The 27,528-nt window shown below is 48.7% G+C and overlaps 1 protein-coding gene across 1 annotated transcript in view; it reads left to right on the forward strand.

The window, feature by feature from the left end:
• Positions 1 to 27,295, forward strand: part of MTHFS (methenyltetrahydrofolate synthetase) — a 161,551-nt gene extending 134,256 nt beyond the window's left edge. The window contains exon 3 of the mRNA XM_086957894.1: positions 26,786 to 27,295. Coding sequence (XP_086814020.1) covers positions 26,786 to 27,030 — 245 coding nt within the window. The 3' untranslated portion in view covers positions 27,031 to 27,295. The remainder of the gene's footprint in view (positions 1 to 26,785) is intronic.
• Positions 27,296 to 27,528: the final 233 nt, after the last annotated feature.

Below are 27,528 nucleotides of genomic sequence, written 5' to 3' on the forward strand. Positions count from 1 at the left end.
TGATATTTATGCCTAACGGCAAACTGAATCCGTTCTAGGGATACCCAGTTATGCCAGATAAAGAAAACGAAGTTCAAGGAGTTGGGTAACTTGCTTAGGATCACACAGTTTAGTGAATCATGGTGAATTGGTTTAACCTTTGACACCGAAGAATGAAGATCCTCAAAGGGTAACGAAATGGATGACCTTTCAGTACTGCCTTCGGTGACCAACGATGTACCCGTGGTTTAAGCATCCTGAGGTTTGTAACTTCAGCCTTTTCTCAGGCCATCGATTACCTCATGTGACGCTTGCCTCACCTTCCGGCCGAAACAAACAATGCGCTAATAAACAAAGAGGCATTGGGCGCACTACAAGATGCATCAGCAGTCCGCTGCCAACACACCCGATATCTTTGACGCACAAGACCCCTTTGGTGCTGAGGAAAGTGACAATGCCTGCCTTTCTGGCACTCTCTGCAACAACCTACTCCCAGCATAGAGGCCATATTCCTCTGCTCTTCCTACCCTGAGGAAGAAGAGGAGGTCCCATTGACCACCAGGAACAGTGGCCCCTGATTGAAAACCTCACCCAGGGTCATAAGTACGGTTGGCTCCAACATCCATTCCAAGCCTCCCAAGAGGCCTCACGGTGAGGCAAAGCACTGCTCATGAGGGAGTCTGGCTTCAAACCCTATGCTGAAGTGATTACTGCCTCCAGGGCATCCATCATCTTCGAGCTCCAGTTTGCACAATGAAAAGGCACCTGACCTGAAGAAGGATCCAGCCAAGGGAGTCAGCCCTTCCCTGCCGTCAAGCCCCAGGCCACCAGCAAACCTTGACTGCACTCTAAGCTGAAGGTTCCTTCAACACTGGTGCCCTAGTCTTTGTCGACTCCGAAGCCATTGTCGACGCTTAGAGCACCTTCATTCATCTCAGAGTATTCAGAGCAGCCAATTCTCTAAAGATTCCAGGAGAACTTCAATACAAGGCAGAAACACCTCTTTATCCACACCCTGAACAGGAATATTTTGTCGAAGACTCTTACCCTGAAGAAGGGGCCTGCATTTGAGGAGGACCGTGCATCAGAAGACCCTTAAGGGCCCATGCCCAAAAAGCATAGATATGGTGCCCTCAGTCTTCCCCTTTTGCTCCACCACTGCCTCCACCACAGTCACCAGAGGGATCACCTCACTCCTCTTAAGGCTCAGGCAGTCCCTTTGGCCCTGCTGTTCCCTACGATGCACCCTTCGAGCCAGGGCCCACAGACGACCCTTGGGAAAACTAAGACCACTCCCAGGTGACTGCTGCGACTATTACCCCTTATGGGCATTTTCCTATGACTATACCATGTCTTCAGCAAGGAAGATGATTTCCCCATCGAGACGCCCTCGAGTTGGAAAAGCGCAGTTTCTGCCTATGCTGAGGGGCATGCTCACATCCACCCATGAGACATTCAAATAACCTCTGAATGTCAGGGTAGTAACACTCAGGGTGGATAAAAATATATATATAAGCTATCCACCAGTGACCGTGTCTATAGCAGGGGTCATGTCCTCCCCAACTCTTTAGTAGTGCATACCCCTCTCAAGCAGGCCTCTGCTCAAGCCGAAAGCCATGCCTGCCCGCCTGACAGAGTACAAAGATGGATGCAGCAGTTCAAAGAATGGCTATAGGGCTGTGACTTACTGGCATATAGCTAACTCCATGGGACTCCTTTTCTGCTACGATAGATCCCAGTGGAAAGATCTACAGCAGCTGGTGAAGCATCTCTCTCAGGAGTTCAAGAAAAGGGGGGGAGATGGTGTCCAAGTTAAGATCATCTTCAACACTCATTATTTTTTGCTCCCTTGATGCAGCTGGCAAAGCCTCCAGATGGGTTAACACCAGCGTTCTTTCCAGATGCCTTGTTTGGCTCTATATCTCTGGGTTTAAGCTGCAGGTTCAACAGCATCTCTTTAATCTACCCTTCAATGGGACACTCTTATTTAGGCCACAAGTTGATAAGATGCTTGAAAAAAGTAAGCAGGACTCTGGCATTGCAAACTCAATGAGTACCCTTCAAGCCCTGGCTGCCAAAGCCTCCTTTCGAAGGCATCAACTTCAATGAGGGGCCAAGGCCACTGTCCCTGATCCCCTGCACTCATACCAGAGAGGGAGCACAAGAGGTGCCTATAGAGGCAACAACAATAAAGGTAGGGGGAGAAGCCCTGCCTCCCCACTGACCATGTCACCTGTTGGGGGACATTACAGGAGTTCCTCTCTCGCTGGGAGAAAATCACTTCAGATCAGTGTTGCTGTGGTGGTTTCCAATGCCTACTGCCTAAATCTTCTCACAACTGCTTTCAACAGCCCACCCAAAAACATACCCTCAGCAGACAAAATTGCAGCCTTCTAGAGTATAAGGTTCAGACGCTCCTTCACAAAGGAAAAAGTGCCCCCTCACCACTGGACTTAGGGCATCTACTCTTTACTTCCTCATATCCAAGAAAGACTGCTCTCTCAGGCCAATCTTGGACCTCAGGCCCCTAAATCAATAAATCCTATCGGAACATTTCTTCATGACAACCCTGCAGGTTTTCATCCCTCTGCTCCGATAAGGTGACTGCATGACCATGCTAGATCTGAAGGATGCCTACTTTGACATCCCAATCAATCCCTGGCACCTCCTTTACCTCAACGTTTGATGAGTGCTTCCCTTTGGGGTTGCCACCACTCCAAATGTATGCATAAAGTGCCTAGCAGTGGTAGCCGTTTATTTAGGGGAAGAGAAAACAGCCACTTTTGATTGGCTTATCAAAAGTGGAGGCAATCAACAATGCCTCGCTTGCACTCAAGTTGAGAACTCCTTATTTCACAGCCTGGGACTCACTGTAAATTCCACCAAGTCTCACCTCCAAACGCTGCAAATACAGCCCTTCCTGGAGTCTATACTTGGGGCTCTATTTTAAAACTTAGTGGTCAAGCCGACCTCCGCCAGGGCAACTGAGTAAATGATTCCATTGCCTTGGCGAGAGATCCCGATGACCACATTTTGAACTATCCTTCTGGACGGCGGACATTTCAGAAATTGACAAGAACCACAGTCATGGCGATTCCTGCCAATGTGTTGTAACTTTACCGTACGGCTCCATCAAACATAACTGAGATGTACAGTAGAGTTACACTTTTTTTTTCTTCAAAAATAAAACCCCAAAGCAGGTCTTGTTTTTGAAAATGCAAGTAACCATGCACCCCGCCATGGGAGTTATCGCCCAAGGCAAGGATGTCGGTTTGCAGTTTTCACTTCACCTTACCACCTGGCTTTTCCTAGCTGTAACGAGCAGTTGAAAATGATATGTATGCCTGCCCATCTAAATTAAGTGGATGGACATAATGGTCAACCTCTGACCACCCTGGCTGTGTCATGCCGTCTGATGTGTGTAACAACGATATAGGCGTAGTAGTCTCCACCGTTGTTACACCAGAGGTCCACCAGCATTTCAATCAAGCAAGCAAACCATTATGTTGGTGAAAAAGGTACTCCATTGCCATCACAACAGAGTATCTTTTCTGCCTACTTCTAAATTGGGCCAATAGTGCAGTCACATGCAAAGCCTACCTCAGCTAGCAAACTGTATTGGTCTTCAGCAGCTTATTTTTTTTTTCCTTGATTCCCATTGTCAATTGAGCGAACTGGCCTAGGGACAACTGCCTCCAGCATCGCCATAGTACCCCATCCCAGGCTCCACGTGTGCCCATTGCAGGAATGCCTCTGCACAGTTATCACAAGCAAAAGGTCACTGGGAATATCTGGTGTTGGCAAATGCCAGCACCCATTGCTCTCTGCAGTAGTGGAACAGCAACAACCTGTTTCAGGACAGGTAGTTTTATGACCCAGTTCCACAAATCACCATTACCAAGGACACCTCTCATGCTGGTGGTTGGTGGGGGGGGGGGGGGGGGGGTGGGGGGGGGGGGGCACAATGATGATATGACAAAGCAGTGTATAGTCCCTTCCTATGACCTGACAATATAGGCGGATGCCCCCCTTATAACTCTTTAGAAAAGGGGGTGGTGATGAACAGAGTGTCTGAGTTAAACAGACCACTCTTACCCAGTCCAAAGATCAGGGCTTGATCCATCACCGTTATTTATCTCACTGCCCCATCCCAGCTCAGAACCTGGCTATATGCAAATCAGTCTGTCCCTGGCCCAGTGCATCATGGGAACAGGGCAGACTAAACTACCAAGCCAATTCTTCACCAGAAAGGAGACAAGCTACCGGGGACCGGTTTCTGGCATATCAGCCTTCTTCGGCCCGGCTTGCTTGAATCCTGATGGAGCAGTGAGAAAGGGACTCATGTCTGAGTATACCCTGCCACACCTATAGTGGCCAAAAACGATTTAGAAAAGGGGGTGGTGATGAACAGAGTGTCTGAGTTAAACAGACCACTCTTACCCAGTCCAAAGATCAGGGCTTGATCCATCACCGTTATTTATCTCACTGCCCCATCCCAGCTCAGAACCCATTGCTCTCTGCAGTAGTGGAACAGCAACAACCTGTTTCAGGACAGGTAGTTTTATGACCCAGTTCCACTAATCACCATTACCAAGGACACCTCTCACGCTGGTGGTTGGTGGGGGGGGGGCACAATGATGATATGACAAAGCAGTGTATAGTCCCTTCCTATGACCTGACAATATAGGCGGATGCCCCCCTTATAACTCTGGCAGCAGCCCCCCTTATCACTCGGGCAGCACATCTCAAGCTGCTGGCCATTTGGCGTGCTCTCAAGGCCTTCCTTCAGGTAATTCAGGGCAACGTAGTCCTTACCAAGACAGACCGCTTAACTGCCATGTATGACGTTCAGAAGTTAGGCAGCATACATTTAAGCGCTCTCATCGCTAGTGCAGCCGACCTGGCTTTGGGCTATCTGCCACCCTACACTCCTCATGGCAGAGTGCCTTCTGGAAGTGGACCATAACCTTGCAGATCTGCTCCGCAGGTCGCTTTAACCAGTCCATGAGTGGAAACTACCCGCAAGTCCTACCCAAATACTCCCAATGATAGGCCGCTCCACAAATAGACCTGTTGCCCAACTCCGAACACGCAAATTGCCTAAGTTCGAGGCATGTGGGCTGCTGAATTCATATCTGTGCATAGATCGCCGCCTAGTGTTGGGTCCGGATTATTGCACATTGTTGTCCTGGAAGAGTCTTCGAAGTATCACGAGATAGGTGGCTCCTCCCCTGGACTACAGTGCGCATGGGCATCCTCTCCATCCTCAGATTGTTTTTTTCTGCCATTGGGTTCGGATGTCTTTAATTCCCTCTTGTCGGAATCGATAGATAAACTTTCTTAAGACCAAAAGGTCTTTAGGCTATACGTCGGTATTGTCTTGCGTTCGGCTTTACTTCTTCCAGCTCGACTCCGAGCCGGTTTTCTGTACTTCCGCGTGCTCTCGGCGCGGAAGGCCTAGTCGACGCTCCTGCCTTATCGACCATCCATCATGGACCGAAGTCCATTCAAGCAATGTCCGGTCTGTAACTCGAAGTACCCACACATCGATGTCCACCCGGTGTGCAACAAGTGTCTGTCGCCGGACCACGATGAGGCCAAGTGTATGGCCTGTTCCCGATTCAGGTCCAAGAAGGCACTCAAGCTCCGACGAGCCGCGCGCCTGGAGGCCCAGCAATCTGCTCCGGCGCCTACGGACATTTTCGATGCTGGGGATGTCGAGGAAGAATATATCCAGGACGTCTCGGAATCGAGCCCCGCGTCTGACGTCGAAGAAGATTATGACGCTGATGCTGAGGTGTTCGAAGGCGAAGTCGTCGAGGAGGTAAGAGACTACGACGGTGCCCTCGGGCCATGGAGGATAGCTCGGACGAGGAGCTCCCTCAAACTGACTCTGGGGCCGTGCCTATACATAAGGCCCAGGTCGAGGGATCGCCTTCGGGCCTTACCCAAGACCTTCATATGGGTTTGACGGCCCCGCCTTTGGGACCGCCCACGGACATTGTTACCGAGCCACTCCCGGTCAAAACGAAACCGAAAGTGAAAGCTACGGTTTCGACATCAGATACTGCGCAGGTGCAAGTATCGAAACCGAAAGTGCACATCGCATTGGTCGGATCAAAAGGTTCTGAGGCCTCGGTGCCGAAGAAGACCAAGATGGCTGTCGAGCCGAAAGGCCATGTCAAGTGCGCCGAGACAAAGTCTGCCGCGCCGAAGACTAAGGCGAAAGTGGTCGATATCGGCGCCGAAGACGGTCGACGCCGGCAAGGACCTTGTCAACCCGAAGAAGGCTGTCGACGACCCAAAGAAAACTCTCGGCGACCCAAAGAAGCGACCCGATGACCCGAAGGTCCTCTCTGCCCCGTGTCCTCACGACAAAGCCAAGGGTGCTGCGGCCCGAGAGTCGACTCCGAAGTTGGCCTCAAAGGACTCGACTCCAAAAGTGGCCTCCAAGGACTCCGATGAACCGGCGCGTCCATCTGCCGCATTCACCCAAAAAGTTGCGGACTCCCTACAACGCATTAGGGACGGCACCGCGGCGGTCGAGCCGAAGGACCCTACGCCTGCGAAGCCTGTGGAGAAACCGGTTAAGGCGTCCACGCCGATCCTCTTTACCTTGCCGCCTAAGACGCCGAGAAGGTCTCCTTGGCGCCGAAGGTGTCGTCGGTGGTCCACGGCCCGCGACCTCGACACCCCTCGGAAGATGAGCGTCAAGAACACTTCATCGACGCCGAAACGGGCAGGCTTTCCCTTCTGAAGCGGAAAATCACCCCGGAACTGCAACTGGAGTCTTACAAGATCCCTCTCAAGAAGAAGGACTCTGCTTGCTCTCCTGTTTTGGTGGAACCCCTTTTACCACAAACTCATGTGTCGCCCACTTACTCAGATGTGGACGCCGGTGAGGGTGATCAGGAGGATGAATACAGTTATCCGGTCTATACAGACCCTGAGGATACAACTGAGCCCTGGGCAGCTGGTGGTGACCCTGGGGATCCTCATTCAGGACAAGACCTTCAACTCTTTTCTGCTAAGACTTCACCTACTGAAGACTCTGCTGCTTTCAATGCCCTCATTGAACGGGCTGCTAACAATCACAATGTCCAGCTACATGCTGACCCTGTGGAGGTGGATTTCCTCTTTGACACTTTTTCAGTATCGGAAAAGACTGTGAAAACTCTGCCTATGCTGAAATGTGTTTTGAAGCATGCTGCTGAGGTCTTTAAGGAACCTACCAGGGCAAGGGTGATAAACCCTAGGATTGACAAAAAATACAAGGCGGCACCTACTGATCCTACCTACATTAAAGGACAGTTGCCTCTGGACTCCCTTGTTGTCTCGAATGCCAGGAAGAGGGCCAATTCTCAGACTACGGGTGATGCTTCTCCCCCAGACAAAGACTCCAAGGTCTTTGAGGCTTTGGGGAAGAGGGTAGCAGTACAGGCAGCCAACATATGGCGCATCTCTAACACACAGGCGCTCCTAGCGCGTTATGACAGGGCGCACTACGATACACTAGAGACCCTGCTGCAACACCTGCCTGATCAATACAAAGAAGGGGCTGAGATGCTAATTCAAGAGGGGAAGCTAATCTCCAACGCTTCCATTAAGTGCGCTCTGGACGCAGCAGATACCGCGGCCAGAGCTATAAACACCAGTGTTATGCTTCGGAGACATGCCTGGCTGGGAATCTCTGGATTTAAGCCAGACATCCAAACCACTATCCTGAACCAAACGGTTAACCCAGATCACCTGTTTGGACCAGAGGTGGACACCACCCTAGAAAAAATGAAAAAGGACACTGACACTGCAAAATCCATGGGTGCCTTGCAGTCCCAGCAGTTTCGGGGTGGGTCCTTTCGTCGCTCCAACGTTAGAGGCGTCTCAAGGGGTCAGCTTTCCCAATCCACGCAATACTACAAGGGCAACACCCAGACTACTTATGCCAACAAGAGTCGAGGTGGATATCGCGGCAACAGCGCCAAGGACAGAGGACGTGGCAACAACAGCTCCAGGTCCTCTACCACCAGCAAACAGTGACTCCTTGTCACTGCCCCCCGACCATACAACACCGGTCGGGGAGACTCCAGCAGTTCTTGCCCGTCTGGAAGTCCATCACCACGGACAGGTGGGTCACAAAACTTATCCAATACGGTTATTGTCTGGAGTTAACGTCCACTCCACCCAACATGCCCCCAAGGCACCGTCCTATGTCAGACGAGCACTTGCACTTATTGCAGCAGGAGGTCACAGTCATGCTGCAAAAGGGGCAATAGAGCTCGTGCCTATGCAAGAGAGGCACAGGGGTCTACTCCCTGTACTTCCTGATACCAAAGGACGGGTCCCTCAGACCCATCCTGGACCTCAGGCCACTCAACTTCTACATCCTGTCGGAGCACTTCCATATGCTGACCCTGCAGCAAGTGCTCCCGTTGCTCAGGCAGGGGGATTTTCTCGCAACTTTAGACTTAAAGGATGCTTACTTTCACATTCCACTGCACCCTTCACACAGGAAATATCTCAGGTTCACTATCCAAAACCAGCACTACCAATTCAAGGTTTTGCCTTTCGGTGTCACCACGGCACCCAGGGTGTTCACGAAGTGCCTGGCGACTGTGGCGGCGCATCTCAGGAGACGAAACATTCACGTCTACCCCTATCTGGACGACTGGCTCATCCAAGCGAAGTCAGCCCAGCAGTGTGCCGCCCACATGTCCCACACCATTCACCTCCTGCACGATCTGGGATTCTCACTGAATTACCCAAAATCCCACCTTCAGCCCGCCCTCATATGACAGTATCTGGGTGCGACCATAAACACTCTGGCGGCCACAGCACAGCCAAATTCAGTGAGAGTCAGCAGCATTCAGTCACTGATCCAAAAATTCAGGCCTCAACACTCACTTCCAGCAAGAGTGTTCATGCAGTTGATAGGCATGATGGCCTCCTGCATTTCCATAGTCCCGCACGCAAGACTACATATGCGCCCGCTTCAGGAGTGCTTAGCACGTCAGTGGACTCAGGCTCACGGGCAGTTGAAAGACCTAGTGTTGGTGAGCGGTCGGGCATACAACTCTCTGCATTGGTGGAATCCACGAAACCTTTGCAAGGGCCGACCGTTCCAGGAGTCTGTGCCACAGATTATCTTGACGACGGACGCTTCTCTCCAGGGTTGGGGAGCGCATGTACTCCATTACACTGTGCAGGGCCTATGGACGCAACAGCAGAGGAAGATGCACATCAATGTTCTGGAACTGATGGCGATCTTCTTGGCACTGAAAGCCTTCAAAGTACATCTATGCAACAAGGTCGTGTTGATCCGGACGGACAACATGACGGCAATGTACTACATTCAAAAGCAGGGAGGGACACACTCTCCGCAGTTGTCTCATCTGGCTCAGAGCATGTGGAAGTGGGCCATTCAGAGGAACATCTCCCTCATGGCGGAGCACCTCCCAGGCAGGGACAATCAGATGGCGGACCTGCTCAGCAGTCACAGCCACCAAATGCACGAGTGGGAGATACATCCATCAGTTCTCCAACCGTACTTCCAAAGGTGGGGTCATCCAGAGATTGACCTCTTCGCCACAAGGGAGAACGCAAAATGCCAAAGCTTCGCCGCCAGGTTCCCACACCCACAGTCGCAGGGCAATGCGATATGGATGAACTGGTCAGGCAAATTTGCATACGCTTTTCCCCCAGCACCGCTGATACCGCTGGTGGCACACAAGCTCAGGCAGCACTCGATGACTCTCATCCTGGTTGCTCCAACGTGGGCTCGCCAACCATGGTACACCACGTTTCTAGAACTGTCCGTGGTACCGCATCAGAGGCTACGTCTCACACCCATCCTTCTGACGCAGAGCCATGGCGACATTCAGCATCCAGATCCGCAACAGCTCAACCTGGCGATCTGGCTCCTGAAGTCCTAGAGTTTGGCTACCTACACTTGCCTTCTGACTGTATGGACATCATTCGGGAGGCAAGGAAGCCCACCACTAGAGCATGCTATGTGGCGAAATGGAAGCGGTTTGTAATTTATTGTGCAGACCACAACATTAACCCGCTGGATGCTTCTATTCAAAATATCATCTGTTACCTTTTCCATCTCTACAAATGTAATCTGGCATATGCTTCCATTCGCATTCATCTATTTGCAATGGCCGCTTATCTCCAGAATAGGCAGCACCTCTCCCTCTTCAAGGTGCCTGCCGTTAAGGCTTTTCTGGAGGGACTCAAACGAGTCATTCCTCCGCAGACTCCACCAGCTCCGGAGTGGAACCTCAATGTGGTCCTCACCAGGTTGATGGGTCCTCCCTTTGAACCACTACATTCCTGCGAGATTCAGTTCTTGACGTGGAAAGTGGCTCTCCTCATAGCAATTACATCGCTACGGAGGGTTAGTGAGTTACAAGCCCTTACTATCCAAGAGCCGTTAATTCAAATTCACTCCAACAGGGTAGTGCTTCGCACCAACCCTAAATTTCTTCCCAAGGTTGTGTCTCAATTCCATATCAACCAAACTATTGAGTTACCTGTTTTCTTTCCAAATCCTGAGTCATTGGCGGAGCGGATGCTCCACACCCTTGACGTCAAAAGGGCTCTGATGTATTACATCGATAGGACCAAGGATTTCAGGAAAACTAAGCAACTTTGTCGCCTTTGCACCACACCACAAAGGTAACCCTATTTCCAAGGCTGGTATTGCTCGGTGGATCGTTAAATGTATCCAGATCTGCTATCTGAAAGCAAAACGTACCCTTACCATTCGGCCAAGAGCCCACTCCACCAGAAAGTTGGGGGCCTCTATGGCATTCCTTGGAAACATTCCTTTGGAAGACATATGTAGAGCAGCCACATGGTCTACCACACACACATTTACAAAGCATTACTGTGTTGATGTGCACTCCAAACAGCAGGCAGCTGTAGGGCAGGCTGTTCTCAAAACACTTTTCCAAACTGCTGCAGCTGGCATGGGTGGCCGCCGCTAATGGAGGGACTGCTATGTATTCTATGCACAGATATGAATTCAGCAGCCCACATGCCTCGAACCGAAAATGCTACTTACCAGTATGCATCTGTTCTTGGCATGTAGGGCTGCTGACATTCATATCGCCCGCCCTCCTCCCCGGCGCCTGTAGCAGCTGCAGAATTCACACATGGTCATCATTCACTGAGTTCCACTCCATCTTGGCCACAATGGCTAAAAACAATCTGAGGATGGAGTCGATGCCCATGCGCACTGTAGTCCAGGGGAGGAGCCACCTATCTCGTGATACTTCGAAGACTCTTCCAGGACAACAATGTGCAATCATCCGGACCCAACACTAGGAGGCGATCTATGCACAGATATGAATGTCAGCAGCCCTACATGCCAAGAACAGATGCATACTGGTAAGTAGCATATTCGACTTCACATCCACGTACCCACACCCATAGTATGGGCAAAACAATATGGATGAACTTAGGGATCTTTTCCTACCCTTCTCCGTCCCTCCCACTGCTTCTGTATGTGGTACAGAAGATGCAGCGAACATCAGAAATGCTTATCGGAGTAGCTCCCAAGTAGGCCAGGCAGCTCTGGTACTCTACTGTACTCCACATGCCCATAAGCCCCCACAAGAAGCACCACATCAGGCCGGGCCTTCTCACATGGAACAATGACCTAATCGGGCACCCAGACATCTCAATTTAGTGACCTGACACCTGAGGTCCCAGAGTTTGGTTACCTGTTTCTCATTCAGAAATGCATGAACATTGCTTGCAAATCCTGCAGGCCTACTACATGGGCCTGCTAAGCTGCAAAGTGAATGATGGGTATCCACTGTTTCATCTTTAGTCACCTGTGCCCAGGACATCATTTGTTATCTTCCCCATCCATCTGCAGAAGTCAGGCCTTGCCTACACTTCCCCACAACTAAATTTAGCTGCCATGGTTGCATACATGCAAAACAGGGAACACTCCTATATTGCATTCAGTAAATCAAAGCCTTTATCGCGGGTCTGCAGAGGGTCATCCCTCTTTGGAGACCCCTCATCCCCTGTACAGAAAGTAAGTGTGGTCCTTATCAGGCCCATGGGTCTGCCCTTTGAGTCCTTGCACACTTGCTCTTTATAATTCTGTTCCTGGAAAGTGGTTTTCCTCATGGTACTAACCTCCCTGAGACGTATTAGTAAGCTGCAGGCCCTTACCCTACAAAACCCTTCGTTCAGGTTCATATGGACTGGGTCATTCTCAGCCAATATAAACAATAAGGAAACCTAGGGGTCTCTGCAGGAAATATCTTGGAGATTCCTTATTTAATATCCGGATGTCTAATATAGTACATCAAAATAGTGTCAAGACTAAATAGTTCTGACAAAGTACAAGAAATGTTTGGCAGTGGGCCACCTGTGATTGCAGATCAAACTCTTGTAGGATTCCCATCAAAGTCTTGTAGTGATCAATACTATCATTTGGTCATCTTTAGGGTCATGTGTCTCTGGATCATTGAGACATTGATCGTACCCTTTGCTGGGTTAGGGTTCCGACCCACAATCACTGTTGGACCATATGGTGTTGATCTGATGGGATCAAGTGCAGTGCAAAAAATAAATAAAAGTGGTGAGTTAAAATAGGATAGAGAACCAAAATAGGAACTTTTTTATTAGAGAAGGCCTCTTCCTGTTAAAACTAAGAACAGCGCAAAATTATATATACCTAGCAGTTAAACCAAATACCTGCATGGGGGCCAACCTGTTTCAGCCTTGTGGGAAAGGGACCCTAGGCTTTCTTCAGGGCCTCTGTTCTCAAAAAATGTGCCAACAGAAAGTATAATAATACAAAAGTGAATATAAACCAGTAACAGCGAAGGATATATTTTCCATCGTCTGTTAATTCTCCTCTGTGACACCTGGTGTGTTTGCTACATCTATAATGAAAAAACCACACTATGAACCCACTGTTAAAACCAATTGTCTAAGATAACATGTCCATAGAACTTCAATATAGAGGACAGTATCTACTCACCCAGTATGCCCGGGGACCAGACCTCACCTCTTCTGGACCTGGCTCAGGAACTGTGAGACCCCGCTCTGTGGAAGTAAGACAACCTGGTCTTAAATACAGCAGAGAGAACAAGCCTGTCCTGCTCTGTCATATATATATCTAGCCCAGGCTATCACAAAGCTTACTACCAGAGCCAACTATCTATCATAGTCATATCTCCATAGATCTGACCACCAAGACTCAACACACATCCCTTCAGGTGCCCTTTTCGCTAAGAGTTATGAAAGAGCACACTAAAACAACCCTTAATAATATATACCTGCTGTAAACCATATGAGCAAGTCCACCTAAAAAACACACATTGGGAAACATGTGGGTTGCTTACCTGTCCGTCGTTGCCTCTGGCCGGTACAGAGTCAGGGGGAGGCAACAAACAGGACAGGTACACCCTTTTAGAATGGCAAGGAACAATACTGACCGGCCAATCAGCGAGGGTTACATATAGGGAGACCCTCGTTTTTTAAAAAGGTGTTGTAAAATGAGCAAACCCTACCTGATGCGACATATATATTGACGCGGAAAACAGCAACAAAGCCGGTATGTCAGACACTCGACTAAAAGTGTCCTCTCACGATATTCCTCGAACTACAGAATGATGTCATGCCCTAGTCATCTGTAGTTCGGTTAATCGCGGGGGCGCATAACCAAAATGCACAACCTGTTTGTTTGCAACAATGCGTAAGCCTCTAAACTAGTTTGAAAGCATTTGCCTCAAACACATGGTTTCCCCGTCTATAACGGAGTATTGTCTCTCACTTCGCGTCTTCAAGATAACTACAAAATGACGTCACGAATGAGTGCTTGTAGTCCAGGAGGTGCGGGAAAAGTATGTGCCGGCATTATTTCTCTAAATAGACGCTCTATAGAGAATAGAAACTAGTAAAGAAAAGGGCGCTAATACCGCCTAATTACAGTGCGGACACAAAAATTAGCTAGACTTATCCTGATCTAGTAAGCTCGCCAGGTTGGACCAACTACAAAATCCAGGAGAGGTCCAAGAGAGGTGAGGTCTGGTCCCCGGGCATACTGGGTGAGTAGATACTGTCCTCTATATTGAAGTTCTATGGACATGTTATCTTAGACAATTGGTTTTAACAGTGGGTTCATCGTGTGGTTTTTTATTATAGATGTAGCAAACACACCAGGTGTCACCGAGGAGAATTAACAGACGACGGAAAATATATCCTTTGCTGTTACTGGTTTATATTCACTTTTGTATTATTATACTTTCTGTTGGCACATTTTTTGCACTATATGCAGTAGCATTATCAATGAGAACAGAGGCCCTGAAGAAAGCCTAGGGTCCCTTTCCCACAAGGCTGAAACATGTTGGCCCCATGCAGGTATTTGGTTAAACTGCTAGCTATATGTAATTTTGCGCTGTTCTTGGTTTTAACAGGAAGAGGCCTTCTCTAATAAAAAAAGTTCCTATTTTGGTTCTCTATCCTATTTAACTCACCACTTTTATTTATTTTTTGCACTGCACTTGATCCCATCAGATCAACACCATATGGTCCAACAGTGATTGTGGGTCGGAACCCTAATCCAGCAAAGGGTACGATCAATGTCTCAATGATCCAGAGACACACGACCCTAAGGATGACCAAATGATAGTATTGATCACTACAAGACTTTGATGGGAATCCTACAAGAGTTTGATCTACAATCACAGGTGGCCCACTGCTAAACATTTCTTGTCCTTTGTCAGAACTATTTAGTCTTGACACTATGTTGATGTACTATATTGGACATCAGGATATTAAATAAGGAATCACCAAGATATTTCCTGCAGAGACCCCTAGGTTTCCTTGTTGTTTATATAGCTCTGTAGAGGGGTACAACCTAGGCTGGTCTATAAATATCCCTCAGGCCCTCCACCAAAGTATTGTTATTTGTGTGTGTCATTCTCAGCCAACCCAAAGTTCCTCCCCAAGGTGGTCTCTCTTTTCTCAGCCATACTATGGAACTTCCAGTATTTTTCCCACAACCAGACTGTCGCAGAGAGAGCCCTTCATACCCTAGATGTCAAACGCTCTCTCACGTACTACATCAACAGAAGCAAGCCCTTCTGCAGGTCCGATCAGCTATTCGTAGCCTTTCCAAAACCTCCCAAGAGCCACTCTTTTTCCAAGGCTGATATTGCCAGATGGATAGTCAAGTGCATCCAACCCTGTTACCACAAAGATAAAAGAGCTCTCTGTTACCTGCAGGCTGCAATCTACACGCAAGAAAGCAGCAACCATGGCTTTCTTTGGTAGCATCCTGTTAGCTGACATATGTCAAGCAACCAGCTGGTGAATCCCACACACCTTCATTAATCACTTTTTTGTGGAAATCTTGGCCTGAAAGCAGGCTATGATTGGCCAGACAGTCTTATGGGCTTTATTGCAGACATCCGCATCATCCACACGACAGCCACCACTTGTAAGGATATAGTTTTATAGTCCATGCCGGAGAGCATGTGTGTCTATAGCAACACATGCTATGAACAGAAAATGTTACCTTGTAAACATCTATTTATAGCATGTAGTGCTATAGATGTATATGCGCCGACCATCCTCCATGTAAGGGTGTGTCGCCACTTGTAGATTTCGGTGCTCATTACCTAATTTACTTTCACTTTAAGCGCCAGGATGCCCGTCGGGTGACAGTGATAGCGCTATACAAGAACGCCTATACATACATACATACATACAATACACATGGTGCACCATGCTATGTTTACTCACCGTTCCATACGTACTCTCTCCCACTGTGCGAAAAACAATCTATCACAGCGTCAGCCCACTAAGGGTGGAGTTATAGTGCAACCCGTGACTCGAAAGCCTTCCTCAAAGAAAAAGAACGTGCAAACGTCCAAGCCCAACACTAGCTGGCAAGAGTATTCATATCATGTCAATCTACGGCAGGGCTCGCGGTGAATGGATGCTTGTGGGGGTAAGTAACACTCTCCATGAGTACCAGGTGAACTATTCTATATGTAAAAAAAAACATGCTTTTCTGGACACAAAACAGTTTTTAATTAAAGGGTGAAGTAGTGATGGTAACAGTTAAGTCTTCATTTTTTTTATGAATGTAATTTCCATCTACATGTTCCTCACAGAGTAATCTGATGAAGACCCTTTTCTTGAGGCCTCCTTTAGGGTGATGACTGTTCAGTATGCAGAAAATGTAAGTTTTGCTATGCCAGATACGGACACAGACCTTCAACCCCTATTTTGTAAATTAAATGTTATTACCTGCTGTCGTGACTAGATTTATGCAGTTAATTGTATCAATCGCCCGCTGCCGGGTTGTATAGTACGGAACTTGAACACATCGGGTGGCAGGGAGATTGTATGTGGGTGGCAGGGAGATTGTATGTTGGGGAGAGGGGCTCTCCTGGCTTTACGTGCAGAGGAGCATCCTAACGTTTTGTTATGCCACTGCCATCATCAGGCTTCCATTTACATGAAGTGCACGCGATTACAAAAAGCGAGTGAAGTGTTGTCCAATTTGAAAGAAATACTAATTCAGCCCAAGATAGGATGAACACGGACACGGACTGCCAGCTGGGGTGTGCACCAGGGAGGGAGCAGGCCTTGCACTACGCTAAGGAGAACCACCAGACTGAGAAATAATCACCGAAAGACGCGTCGTGATAGGTTTCTGCCAGCAGAGGGCAGCTGGAGACAGAGGAACCGTTTTACAGCTGCATTAGCATGCATGGAAAGTACAAACTGGGAAAGCTGAAGCGTTCACACAGCATTCAGAAAAGCAGTGATTCGCAGTTATTTATCATCACAGACAGGCGCGCGGGCGCGAACACATGCCACGCACAGGCAGACGCACACAAGGCTGGGGTCGGAAGTAAAAGCGTAAAGAGGGATAAGACCGTGCAGGCAGCCGTGGCGCAAACTGGGTGACTGAGCCCAGGGCAAGGAGAATGGCACGCTTACTCGCAGCTGGGATAATCTTTGCTTATTGGTACAGTAGGCCACACATACCTGGCCCTGGTGCCACTGGACCTGATGCACTAATGATAGTACGCTTCTGATAGTCTTGCACACTAGCAGTTGGGGGTGGGGAGGAAGGTGGGGGGATGCAGTACGAGTTTTGGGTGCACTGCTGTCTTGCTATTTGTGTCTGGTCGTGCGTAGCCAAGAGACCACCTTATTGTGCAGATTCCTGATCCTACGGTTGAGTGGTTAAATAGTAGACACGCAACACGCATTTAACAAGCATTTGGAATGCAATAGGTCTCGCATTATTAAAGTTAGAGCTATTGGCATTGTAAATGGCAATGCCTTTTATTTATGTTTTTGCTTTTAAAACATAAATAAAAGGCATTGTCATTTACAATGCTGATAGCTTAAACTTTCGCAAAAGTGAGACCTATTGCATTGCAAATGCTTGTTTAAAGGACGCCCCAGACACTTCTTCCCCAACCTACCAACCTTCAGCGATAGGACAAAACTGCAAGCTTATCTTAGCAAGTCCATACCTGAATACAGCGTGCTTCGAAGAGCAGCACATGCGCTGCTCATGATCAACCTAAAAAGTCTCTGTTTTAATAGCAATATGGTCGGGTATACAGGAAAGAGCTGGCAGTGTTGGATAGTTGTCAGGGGCTATTTATTCGTTTTTGTGTTAAGCACTACACATGGAACATTGTTTAATGTAATTAATACCTAGTGTTAATTTGTCCTTTTTTTCAGTCACTTTGTGTGCATGCATGCGTGTGCATATATTTATGTGTGTGTGTTTGTGTTTGGTTTTGTTTGTGTTTGTATGTACGTATGTGTGTGTGTATGTATGTATGTGTGTATGTATGTATGTGCCTTGCCCTAGCAGCACTCCTCCCACACCAGCACCTCCCCCCTCCCACACCAGCACCTCCCCTCTCTCTCCCCGCAACAGCACTCCTCCCACACCACACAGAGGATTCAGCAGCCGCTCTCACCAGCTTGTGGCTGTTGCAGGCAGTCTCCTCTAATCAGGCCCGGCCGATGCACCACGCTCCTGATTCAGCCGTATTGCAGGCCTCACCCGGGCCTCATGTCTGCCGCAGAGAGCTATCAGCACTTTGCAGGCAGTCTCCTCTAATCAGGCCCGGCCGATGCACCACGCTCCTGATTCAGCCGTATTGCAGGCCTCACCCGGGCCTCATGTTGTCTGCCGCAGACAGCTATCGGCACTCCGCATGTTCCACCCAATGCAGGGCAGCAGCAGATCCAGATCACCAGGGCGAACCAGTCATCTCATCCCCAGTCGCCAGCAAACCGGTGGAGTTTTCGGGGTGCTGCACCAGGGGGCGCCCTCTCAGCCAGGCACTCAGAGTGAAGGCCAAGAGCCGGGTCGGCACTCCCGGGTTTGTGTGACCCCAGACGCCGCCTCCCAAGCCATGTTAACTACCTCAGCACTGGCCCCAGGAAGTCAGTCCAGGTGCTGTGGAACACGGGGCCCGTAATTTGTACCCTCTCGAGCCAGATAAAAGACAGGCCAGTGCGGAGCTAGTCGCTCACGCGTCTGCCATCTTCAAGGTGGCAAGCCACAGCCCCCCAAATTAAAACAAAGTTGAGTATGTTTGGGGCAAATTAAGTAGAAGACATCATTAAAAAAACACAGGTATATAGTGTGCATGGTGAGAGAACAAGGCCTCGGAACTGAAACAGGGATCTATGAGGTTATCCCACTCACATATCAACAGGGTGCAATATTTTTTCTTGAATTAATATGCACCACGAGGTGCAGAGCATTGTAATACATAAAAAATATGTACAGTATCAAATCCCACTTTATCCAGGGTATGAATGCGCTGGTGAAATACACTGGATTTACAAGTGAAGATGCAATCACATGAGGTATCAGCTAGTAAAATGCAACTTTTCTTTACAGTGACACGCCACAAGACCCTAAAAGTAGACCGCAATCAGCTTTCACTAGAATAGTAAATTTAAAAACAAGTATGCATAATGTTATGCAAAGCAACAGAAGCAAGCACTCCGGTAGCAGTGTGCTATCCCTGGGCCTTTGCAGCAATATTAATAAAAATTAAGCAAGTGTGGGAAGCGGACATGCGGGGATCATGACGAGTGGCAAAGCAGTAATAGTCTTTCAGACACGCAACGCCACTCACACCCACGCAAGCCCACTATCACCCACGCAACGCCACTCACCCAAGCAACGCCACTCACCCAAGCAACACCACTCACCCAAGCAACACCACTCACACACGCAACACAACTCACCCACGCAACCCCACTCACACGCAACCCCACTCACACGCAACCCCACTCATCCACGCAACGCCACTCATCCACGCAACGCCACTCATCCACGCAACGCCACTCATCCACGCAACGCCACTCACCCACGCAACGCCACTCACCCACGCAACGCCACTCACCCACGCAACGCCACTCACCCACGCAACGCCACTCACCCACGCAACGCCACTCACCCACGCAACGCCACTCACACACGCAACACCACTCACGTTGCCAATAGGTCTCGCAGTAGGAAAGTTGGAGCCATTACAATTGCAAATAACAATGCCTTTTATTTTTTTTGCATTTTAAAAACATAAAGGGCTTTGTCATTTACAAAACCAATAGCTCCAACTTTCCTACTGCGAGACCTATTGGCAACGCCAGTGCTTGTGTTCCTGGGGGCCCATATTGCAGCACTAATGTAAAACCGGACCCCCACCCTTCCGGCCTCCAGGGAAATGCCCCATTCTCAGTACGGCAAATCTGGCCCTGACAGCAGTAAGTAGTATAGAAGGGTGAAGAAGGAGACAGGGGAAGGGGCATGGGATAGTTTAGGGTACAAGCTTTCATCACTCTTAGAACATATACAATTAAGGCTTGAGTGGCGTAACTTATAGAAAGGTCTCACTGAGGGGGCTGCAGTGCTTACATTGAAAACACAAGCATTTGCAATGCAATAGGTCTCGCATTTACTTGAGTTTGAGCTATTGGCATTGTAAATGACAGTGCCTTTTATTTATGTTTTGGTTTTTAAAGTAGATAAATAAAAGGCATTGTCATTTACAATGCTAATAGCGTAAACTAGCGTAAATGCGAGACCGATTGCATTGCAAATGCGTGTTCTCTTCTGCATACACAAAACATCAATCCGCATAGTGATGGCCAGGGACAGCTTTAGCGCTGTTGTGGCACAATTGGGTTGCAGCTGAAGGCAGTGTGAGTTTCTCTCAGTGGGGCAGTATGGTGTTCAGTGGGGGAGAGGGTGTGACACTCTGCTGATGACAGAAACTGCAAGGCTCTGAGACAAATGGCTTGTGTTGACCAATAACAACTGAGCGCATGTGTGCATTGTCAATCTAAATAAACCTGGAAAAATACTAATTGTAAAGTCATCTTTTGCTTGTGTCAAAAATAAATGTGGATAAATACAGAAAAATTGCCCCAAAAATAAATATGGATAAACACAGACGGAAATGGCAAAAAAATAAATACCATAAAACCGGGAGCCCTAATCATTATCTCCGCTTGAAGGATTGTTTCGTGGGGCGATGCTGATTTTTCCTCCTGCACGTTTGTGAATTTGTGTATTTTAAATATATTTCCTCTCTCTAAAATACCTAGTTTTACGGATCTTATCGGCACTCGGCTGGAAAGACGTTTCAATGGTGTTTAGAGTATTTTTTTTAAAGGCACTCCATCTATGCTTTAATCTGGGGGATTTGCGTCGCTCCCCACACCCCCTCTAACTGAGGAAGGGGTTGTGGTGGTGCAGAGCGCTCTAGCAGTGTTCTACATGAGGGTTTTTCTGACTTTTTATTGGTGTAAACCCTACAAACCAGGCTTGTCCGTGTCGTAACGCTGCTAAATCAATAAATTATATTTTCATGTGATATTGACATGTTACTGATCTGGTGCTAACAGGTGACTCCTGTCCCTGCCTGCTGCTGACCCTGCTGGCGCCGTGGACCACGAGATTGGGAGGCTCTATTCATCCATTCATCCACCCAAGATTGCCCTGGGAGATGCTGACACATGAAGAGGCTTCGGAGGACCATGGTTGAGAAGGCCAGCAAGTTTCTCTTTATTTTGGTTGGCTCTGTGTTTTTCATGCTGATCCTCTACCAGTACGTGGGTCCGGGTGTGAACTTGGGTTCTCCCAGTCGGTACCCCCAGGAGGACCCGGACCTCTTTCCCACCCCGGACCCGAACTACGTGAAGAAGTACTACTTCCCGGTGCGTGACCTGGAGCGGGCTCTGTCTTTCGACATGAAGGGCGATGACGTGATCGTCTTCCTGCACATCCAAAAGACTGGGGGCACCACCGACCGGGCGCCACCTGGTCCCGAACGTGTGCTTGGAGGTGCCCTGCGACTGCTACTGGCCCAACCGCAAGGAGATCTGGCTCTTTTCGCGCTTTTCCATGGGCTGGAGCTGCGGCCTGCACGCGGACTGGACCGAGCTGACCAGTTGCGTGCCCACCCCCGCTCACATGTGCACTCATATTTTAGTGAACTGTTTTTTCACCCTCTCTGTCGATCCTACCCACACCTTATACCACCTGTACCGTTTCACAGCCCCTAATGAAATTTGACCCACCCAGGCCTCTTGCTTCTAAGCCCCCCGCCGCCTATGCAGAGTGTCATTGCGCTCCAGCTGTTTAACGGCTAACAACGCTCCCACACCCCTGCGACCATCTAGCGTGTGCTTTCAGGCCTTTAATTCTATTACGGCCCCATTGTGCGCTGTTTGGATGAGCCCTGATGGGCTCAGCCCACTGTTTGCAAAGAGGAGCCCTTGAGATGCCGTGGGCCAGTGAATCCTAATCTGCTCTCACTGGGGACAGCTCGGGCCATGTTGCAAATACCCCACCCCCTGGTGTTTCTAACCGTCAGTGTTTGCCAGCCATTACTCGTATATCTTCATGGCTCCGAAATCTCACTTGCTGCCTAGCACCACCTTTTGAAGACCCCTACCCGCTCTTTTTAGAGGCTGCCCCATTTTCCTGCCTGTCCCATTACCGGTGTACAATTTTCCCATTGCCACATTTCTATGCTTGGACGGGGACAGGCGTTTGCCAGCGCTGGCCTCCGTAGTTGTGCGAGCTGTTTCCTCACCTTGATTACATTTTGTTTCTGATTCACATATCTACAGTTGTGTACAGGCTGTTCTGATAGCTCAGTGGTTGAGGGTCTTCTGAAATGGTTTGCAATGAAGCTGCAAGTACACATTCGCAGCCTTTCTTTTGCCTGAGCAGAGGTTGGCAGCAGGAGTGACGTGCTGTTGAGTCATTAAAGCGCCTAGAGACTGTTCCGGAACATGCACAGATACAGAGCCGTACAGCGCCCTTTTGTTTTCATTCCCTGTGTGTTCTTTCTGCCTCCTGCATATTGCCGTCTCAGAGCGTCGGGCGGGGTGGGAGGATGGGTTCGGGGTGGTTCCTTTGTCTTAGCGGCACGTGTTGTCCATGTCCTTGACCCACATTGCTGCTTTCCGTTCATCGGAGGGTATCGAGGGGGGAGGGGGCATAGGTCTATTTCAGTGCCCTCCCCCATCCAGTTCGGTCGAGCCCCCCCTCAAATTATCGTGCCTGCCTCTACGGTACATGGAGCAGGGCGGAACCAAGTAAATGCCCCAAATACGGTGTTCATCCGGTGCTGGGGAGTGTCACCAGTCTCCACCGGTATACTGAAGTATTCGGAGACAGAAACCTCGATTATCGGTAAAAAAAAAGTGCTGCTGTGGAGTATGTCCCATCCCCCCTCATCGTCCTGTCCAGCCCTCATCGTCCTCTCCAGTCAGCTGAGATTCAAACTCCGTCGCAGCTGTACGCACGAGTATATAACTTGCATTACACACACCCAAAGCTGCCTGAAACACCCTGTCCGAGATTGCTGCTTCACTGCACGGCCCACACTGGTTTGTCTTTGTAAATGGTTTTAAACTACTTTATTGAGCTCTCGAAGAACTGACTAGCTGTGCATGTCGTCATTCTCCCCAAAATGACCTCTAACGCGTGCTTTCCGCCTGGTGCTTATTTTTGGAGGAGTGAGCGTACGTGGGAGTAATCTGCCAATGTTATTTTCATGGCAGGGAAGGGCCCTCCGTATTCTCCCAGCAGCAGGAAAGCTGCACGCTGTGCGGGGCCGTGTGGTGTGCTGGGGTCACATTGGATGGCCGTCACATGGGGACAAATGGCGCAGTAGTGTGTACAATGAGATGGAACTGAAAGCCAGGTGTGATGTGGCATCAGTATGTGGGGAGAGGGTTCTCCAAAGGGATATTGTCCAGGGTTCATTTGTAGAAGCATTTTCTAGCTTTGTTTTTCCTTGTGGTTGTCCGCCTTTCTTTTTGTGTATACCGCGTCCTTGCACTTGGCTCTATACACAGGCAATAAAACAATGTGACAACTACTTGGAAACCAGTGTTCACACGAGAGTGTTTCCAAGTCACGGCAGACAGCTGGTCACTGCTCTCAAGTCCTCTTATGTGATTTTATACCTGCCCCGGCTGTCGCGTGATGCTTAACCACTTGGATGCTAGGCATTTTCCCGCTGTGTTCTGGAAAATGCCATTTTAGTGGCACCATGACGAGCTCAGCTCGTCATCAGCACACGACCCCCGTGGGTGATGAAGAGCTGAGCTCGTCATCAGCATCGAAGGGGTTAAACAAAAGTTGCTGATAGCTGCCTTTGAGCTTGACTTGCTCAGGGACACAAGCGGCCATTACAAAAAGTAAACAGCAATCCGGACACCCACCTGAAAGAAGCATTTTGAGGGACAACGGCGTCGATCTGAGAGGACGATGCGGTGAGTGAATCGATCAGACTGAGCAGGGAGGGGCCGACATCGGAGTCCCTGGGTCGGCATCTGCAGCAGGCCGCGGTCCACAGCAGGAATGTGAGGGAGTGAACAGGGAGCTCTCTCCCCATAGAAAATACGTTTTGTATGGCTCAGGTGCGAGGAGGGGCAGAGCTGCTTTGGCTGGAGCGTCTGGTTACTACGCATGCGCGTTTGAGCCAGTTCCAAGTCCCGCGCACGCGCCCACGGAGTGCCTGAGAGCGGGGCTCCCATGCCCGAGGGAGAGCCCCGGCTACAGAAGTCCCGAATGGCGGTAAGTGGGGCTTAGTTCTAGGGAGGAGGGGGGTGCGCTTGTGTGTGTGTGTGTGCGATGGCGGCGGGGGGAGGGTGGGTCTTTGTATGTGTGCGCTGGTGTGAGTAGGTGCGCTGGTGTGTGTGTGGGGGGTCTGTGTGTGCGTGTAGGTGCGCTAGTGTGTGTAGGTGCGGCGGCAACGGGGGGGGTGTGTGTGTGTGCGCCTGTGTATACGTGTGGCTGTGTATGCGTGTGGCTGTGCGCATGCGTGAGTGTGGCTGCGCGTGCACGCAGTCAAATCCAGCGAGGGGAAGCGCGTGACACTTTCTTGTCCTTCATTCCCCTGAGTCAGACAGCTAAGTCTCCACCTGGACGCATCCTTCGGATGCTAATTCCAGGCGAGACCTAAAAAGGGGGGGGGCCGGGGGGGGGTGGAGATTGATGTGAAGTCAGATAAGCCAAAGGCAGTGATTTTGGTTAATGAATCCACATTTTTCAGCTTGTTTTTTATTTTTTATAATAGACCCAGCATTTTAGTCACTCATAAACAGCACATCGTAGAAAACGCAAGGGGAGGAGGATACTAGGTTATAGTTGACCTCGCCGTCTTAAGGTATGGCCTCGTAGAAAAGAAGGTGTTCTTCAAAAGTGTGGTCTTCCTGCATGCATAGAAAATAATAATACAAGTGTTATCCAAGGCAGTAATGTTGCTGGATTGGATTTCATCGTCGGAATACTTGAGGTACTTCCAAGTGATGGAAGTGTTTTGAGTGAAGATTAAATAGTTAAATGTGTCAAATGAAAACAGTTGCTAAACACCCCCGCCCCCCACTGCTTCCACGTTTGTTGCAAGGGCAACACCGGAGGCAGCATCGCATCCCCATCAGCGGTACCTATAGACCTATCCATCCACATGGTCCTCAAGGAATTTTGAGTAAGAAGCAGGCTCTTGGCTTTAAGGTGCCCTTTAACGGGCATCTTTGCACTCCTGCAGATGTCTGAGCTACCCAGTAAAATAGAAACTTAAAGCTGGGTTAGTCCAGATTCTTTGTCCCGAACCAGAAGTAATGGATGTTGTTGAAGGTGAACTCAGTGCTAGCAGATAGGCACTTAGTTAGGCTCTGCAGAGCAAAACAATTAAAAACAGCCATTGGCAAAGTAAAGGCTTATGACGCGAACACGTCTGACATGCACTAAATGAAAGTTACCAGAGGAGAGTCGCTTTCAGCAGGAGAAGGCTGGGGGAGTGCAGCGGGCAGGGCAGCAAAGCTCCAGTGTGAGATTCACCTGTATACAGATGCTGCTTCTGTTGGATTTGCACTAGCTATTTTTGCAGTAAGAAACTGTTTTGCTGCATGTGAATAACCGTAACGTAAAGACAGTGGCATAGTGTAACCCTTCAAAAAGCTGTGGTCCTGTATTGATCACATGAACTCTTGCTACAGGCAGCTAAAGTTATCTGTAGGCAGTAGCTAATGAATGGAAAGGGTTCATGCAAGCGACCACCTAGGCATTAAAACAATTTTCAGGGACAGGCTGGCCTTGTCTCCATTAAGATACTGACATTGAAATTTACCAATACTCACATTTTCATGTTTCTAAAAATGTAGGTCTGTGTGGCCCACAGAATGGATTCATATACTTGCTATAAACCAGGGAAATGCATGTCCAGCAAGGGGGCATTCAAACATTTACATGCCCCATAATAAAACCGCGTTATCAGTCCTTTCTCGCCTGTAGGGGTAGAGTGCAAAACTATAAGTGGAGATCATCATTGTGGGTGACTGTAGTCTGGAATTAATTACTGTAATATACACCCTACGTTTCCCTCTCTCAGCCACTCTACATTGCAGTTTAATTTTAAACTCCTACTATAATTTCCTGGGCCGGAAAGAATATGGAAAGGAGGAAATGCTGGCATTCTGCACAAAGGCGTCTATGCTCATTACTATACCAACAAGACATGCAAGTCACCCGCACAGTGTCCGAGTACAATACTGTAGTGTGAGTATGATTGAATGTGCATCGTCTCAGCTGTGTAAATATTATGTGATACCTTCTTTTGTGTAGTACACTGAAGAAGTACATGCGGATCAATTTTTGTCCTGCTCTTCCTGACTCTTGGAGTATTTAATAGTCTCTGGCATAATCAGTACTTAAAACACCCTGATCCAGAAAAACAAACACAAGCTTGTAGAGCATGTGAGCAATACAGACAGTGGGTTCGATGCTGGTGGTAGCACATACAGTTAAAGAGCGAGTCTTGTGGTACAATTCATTTGTACCCCTCATCTCGCCCCAAGCCTCCTTGAACATTGTATTTATAAAACAAAATTTTATGGGGAGCCAAAACATACCTTTCAATTGGTGAATGATGTATAAATCACATACATGGATTTCAGTCTCTGGTAGCTGTGGTAGAAATTGCCTAGTAATCAAATAAAGAAAAGGCTTTAAAGTTGCGTCCCTCTTTTTATCCTGTTGAATCTTTTTTCAGTATATTCATATGGTTCACAGCATGACACAATTAATAGGCAATTCATACAGATCACAGGTGGCGCTAGGTGCACACACACATGCACACCCCCACACACACCCACTCATTTACTCACTCACTCACGCACTCTCTGAATCGTTGACAGAGATGTAGATTCATGATGTGCCTGTTGTTCCTTGACTTGCTTTCTACTGTTGTTGCAGATGGTCTGGATCTCATTCTGATGCCAGGGCTCGGATTTGACGGGAAGGGCCGGCGCCTGGGAAGAGGAAAGGGGTACTATGACACATACTTACAGCGCTGCTTGTGCCACCCCAGAGGAAAGCCTTACACCATCGCACTGGCCTTCAAGGAGCAGATATGCGACACTGTGCCTGTGTCGGACCATGATATTGCAGTGGATGAAATCCTATATGAATGTGAGGATGGTGCTACGGACGGCCGGTGATGCTCCTGCTGGACCAAAGTGAAGTGCCTGTTGTGGCTGCATAATCATGATGCTGATGCACCCTCCTGGTGTAATCCTGTGAGGAAATACCTATTGTGACACAATTTTTTGTGTCCTTCATGTGCTGTGGACTATACAAGGGTGCTGAGGATGGTGCATCATCCAACGGAGATCTTGTCATCTTATAAAGAAATAATTGAACAGTTAAGCCTTGACCTGTGTTTGTTAAATAAAACGACTGTGATAGCTTTTTTGAGCATGATAATATGAAGAGGTGTACCTTTGGCTAGTCTTTAAATGTAAGATCACATTGATATGAACCCTTTATGTTAAATGGTGATGGATGGCAGGGAAAATCTGCAGACAATTTTTAAATCTATTTTATGTCACAACTATGTTTTAAAAATTCCATGAAGACTTAATTTCTCAGATTCTGGCATGCCTGCTTTTGCCTTTTCTTTATGAAAGCCACATTCTACATCGGGCTGGGTTGGTGCT

This window comes from Lissotriton vulgaris, chromosome 2_1 (genome assembly GCF_964263255.1).
Source record: "Lissotriton vulgaris chromosome 2_1, aLisVul1.2, whole genome shotgun sequence".
Lineage (NCBI taxonomy): Eukaryota > Metazoa > Chordata > Amphibia > Caudata > Salamandridae > Lissotriton > Lissotriton vulgaris.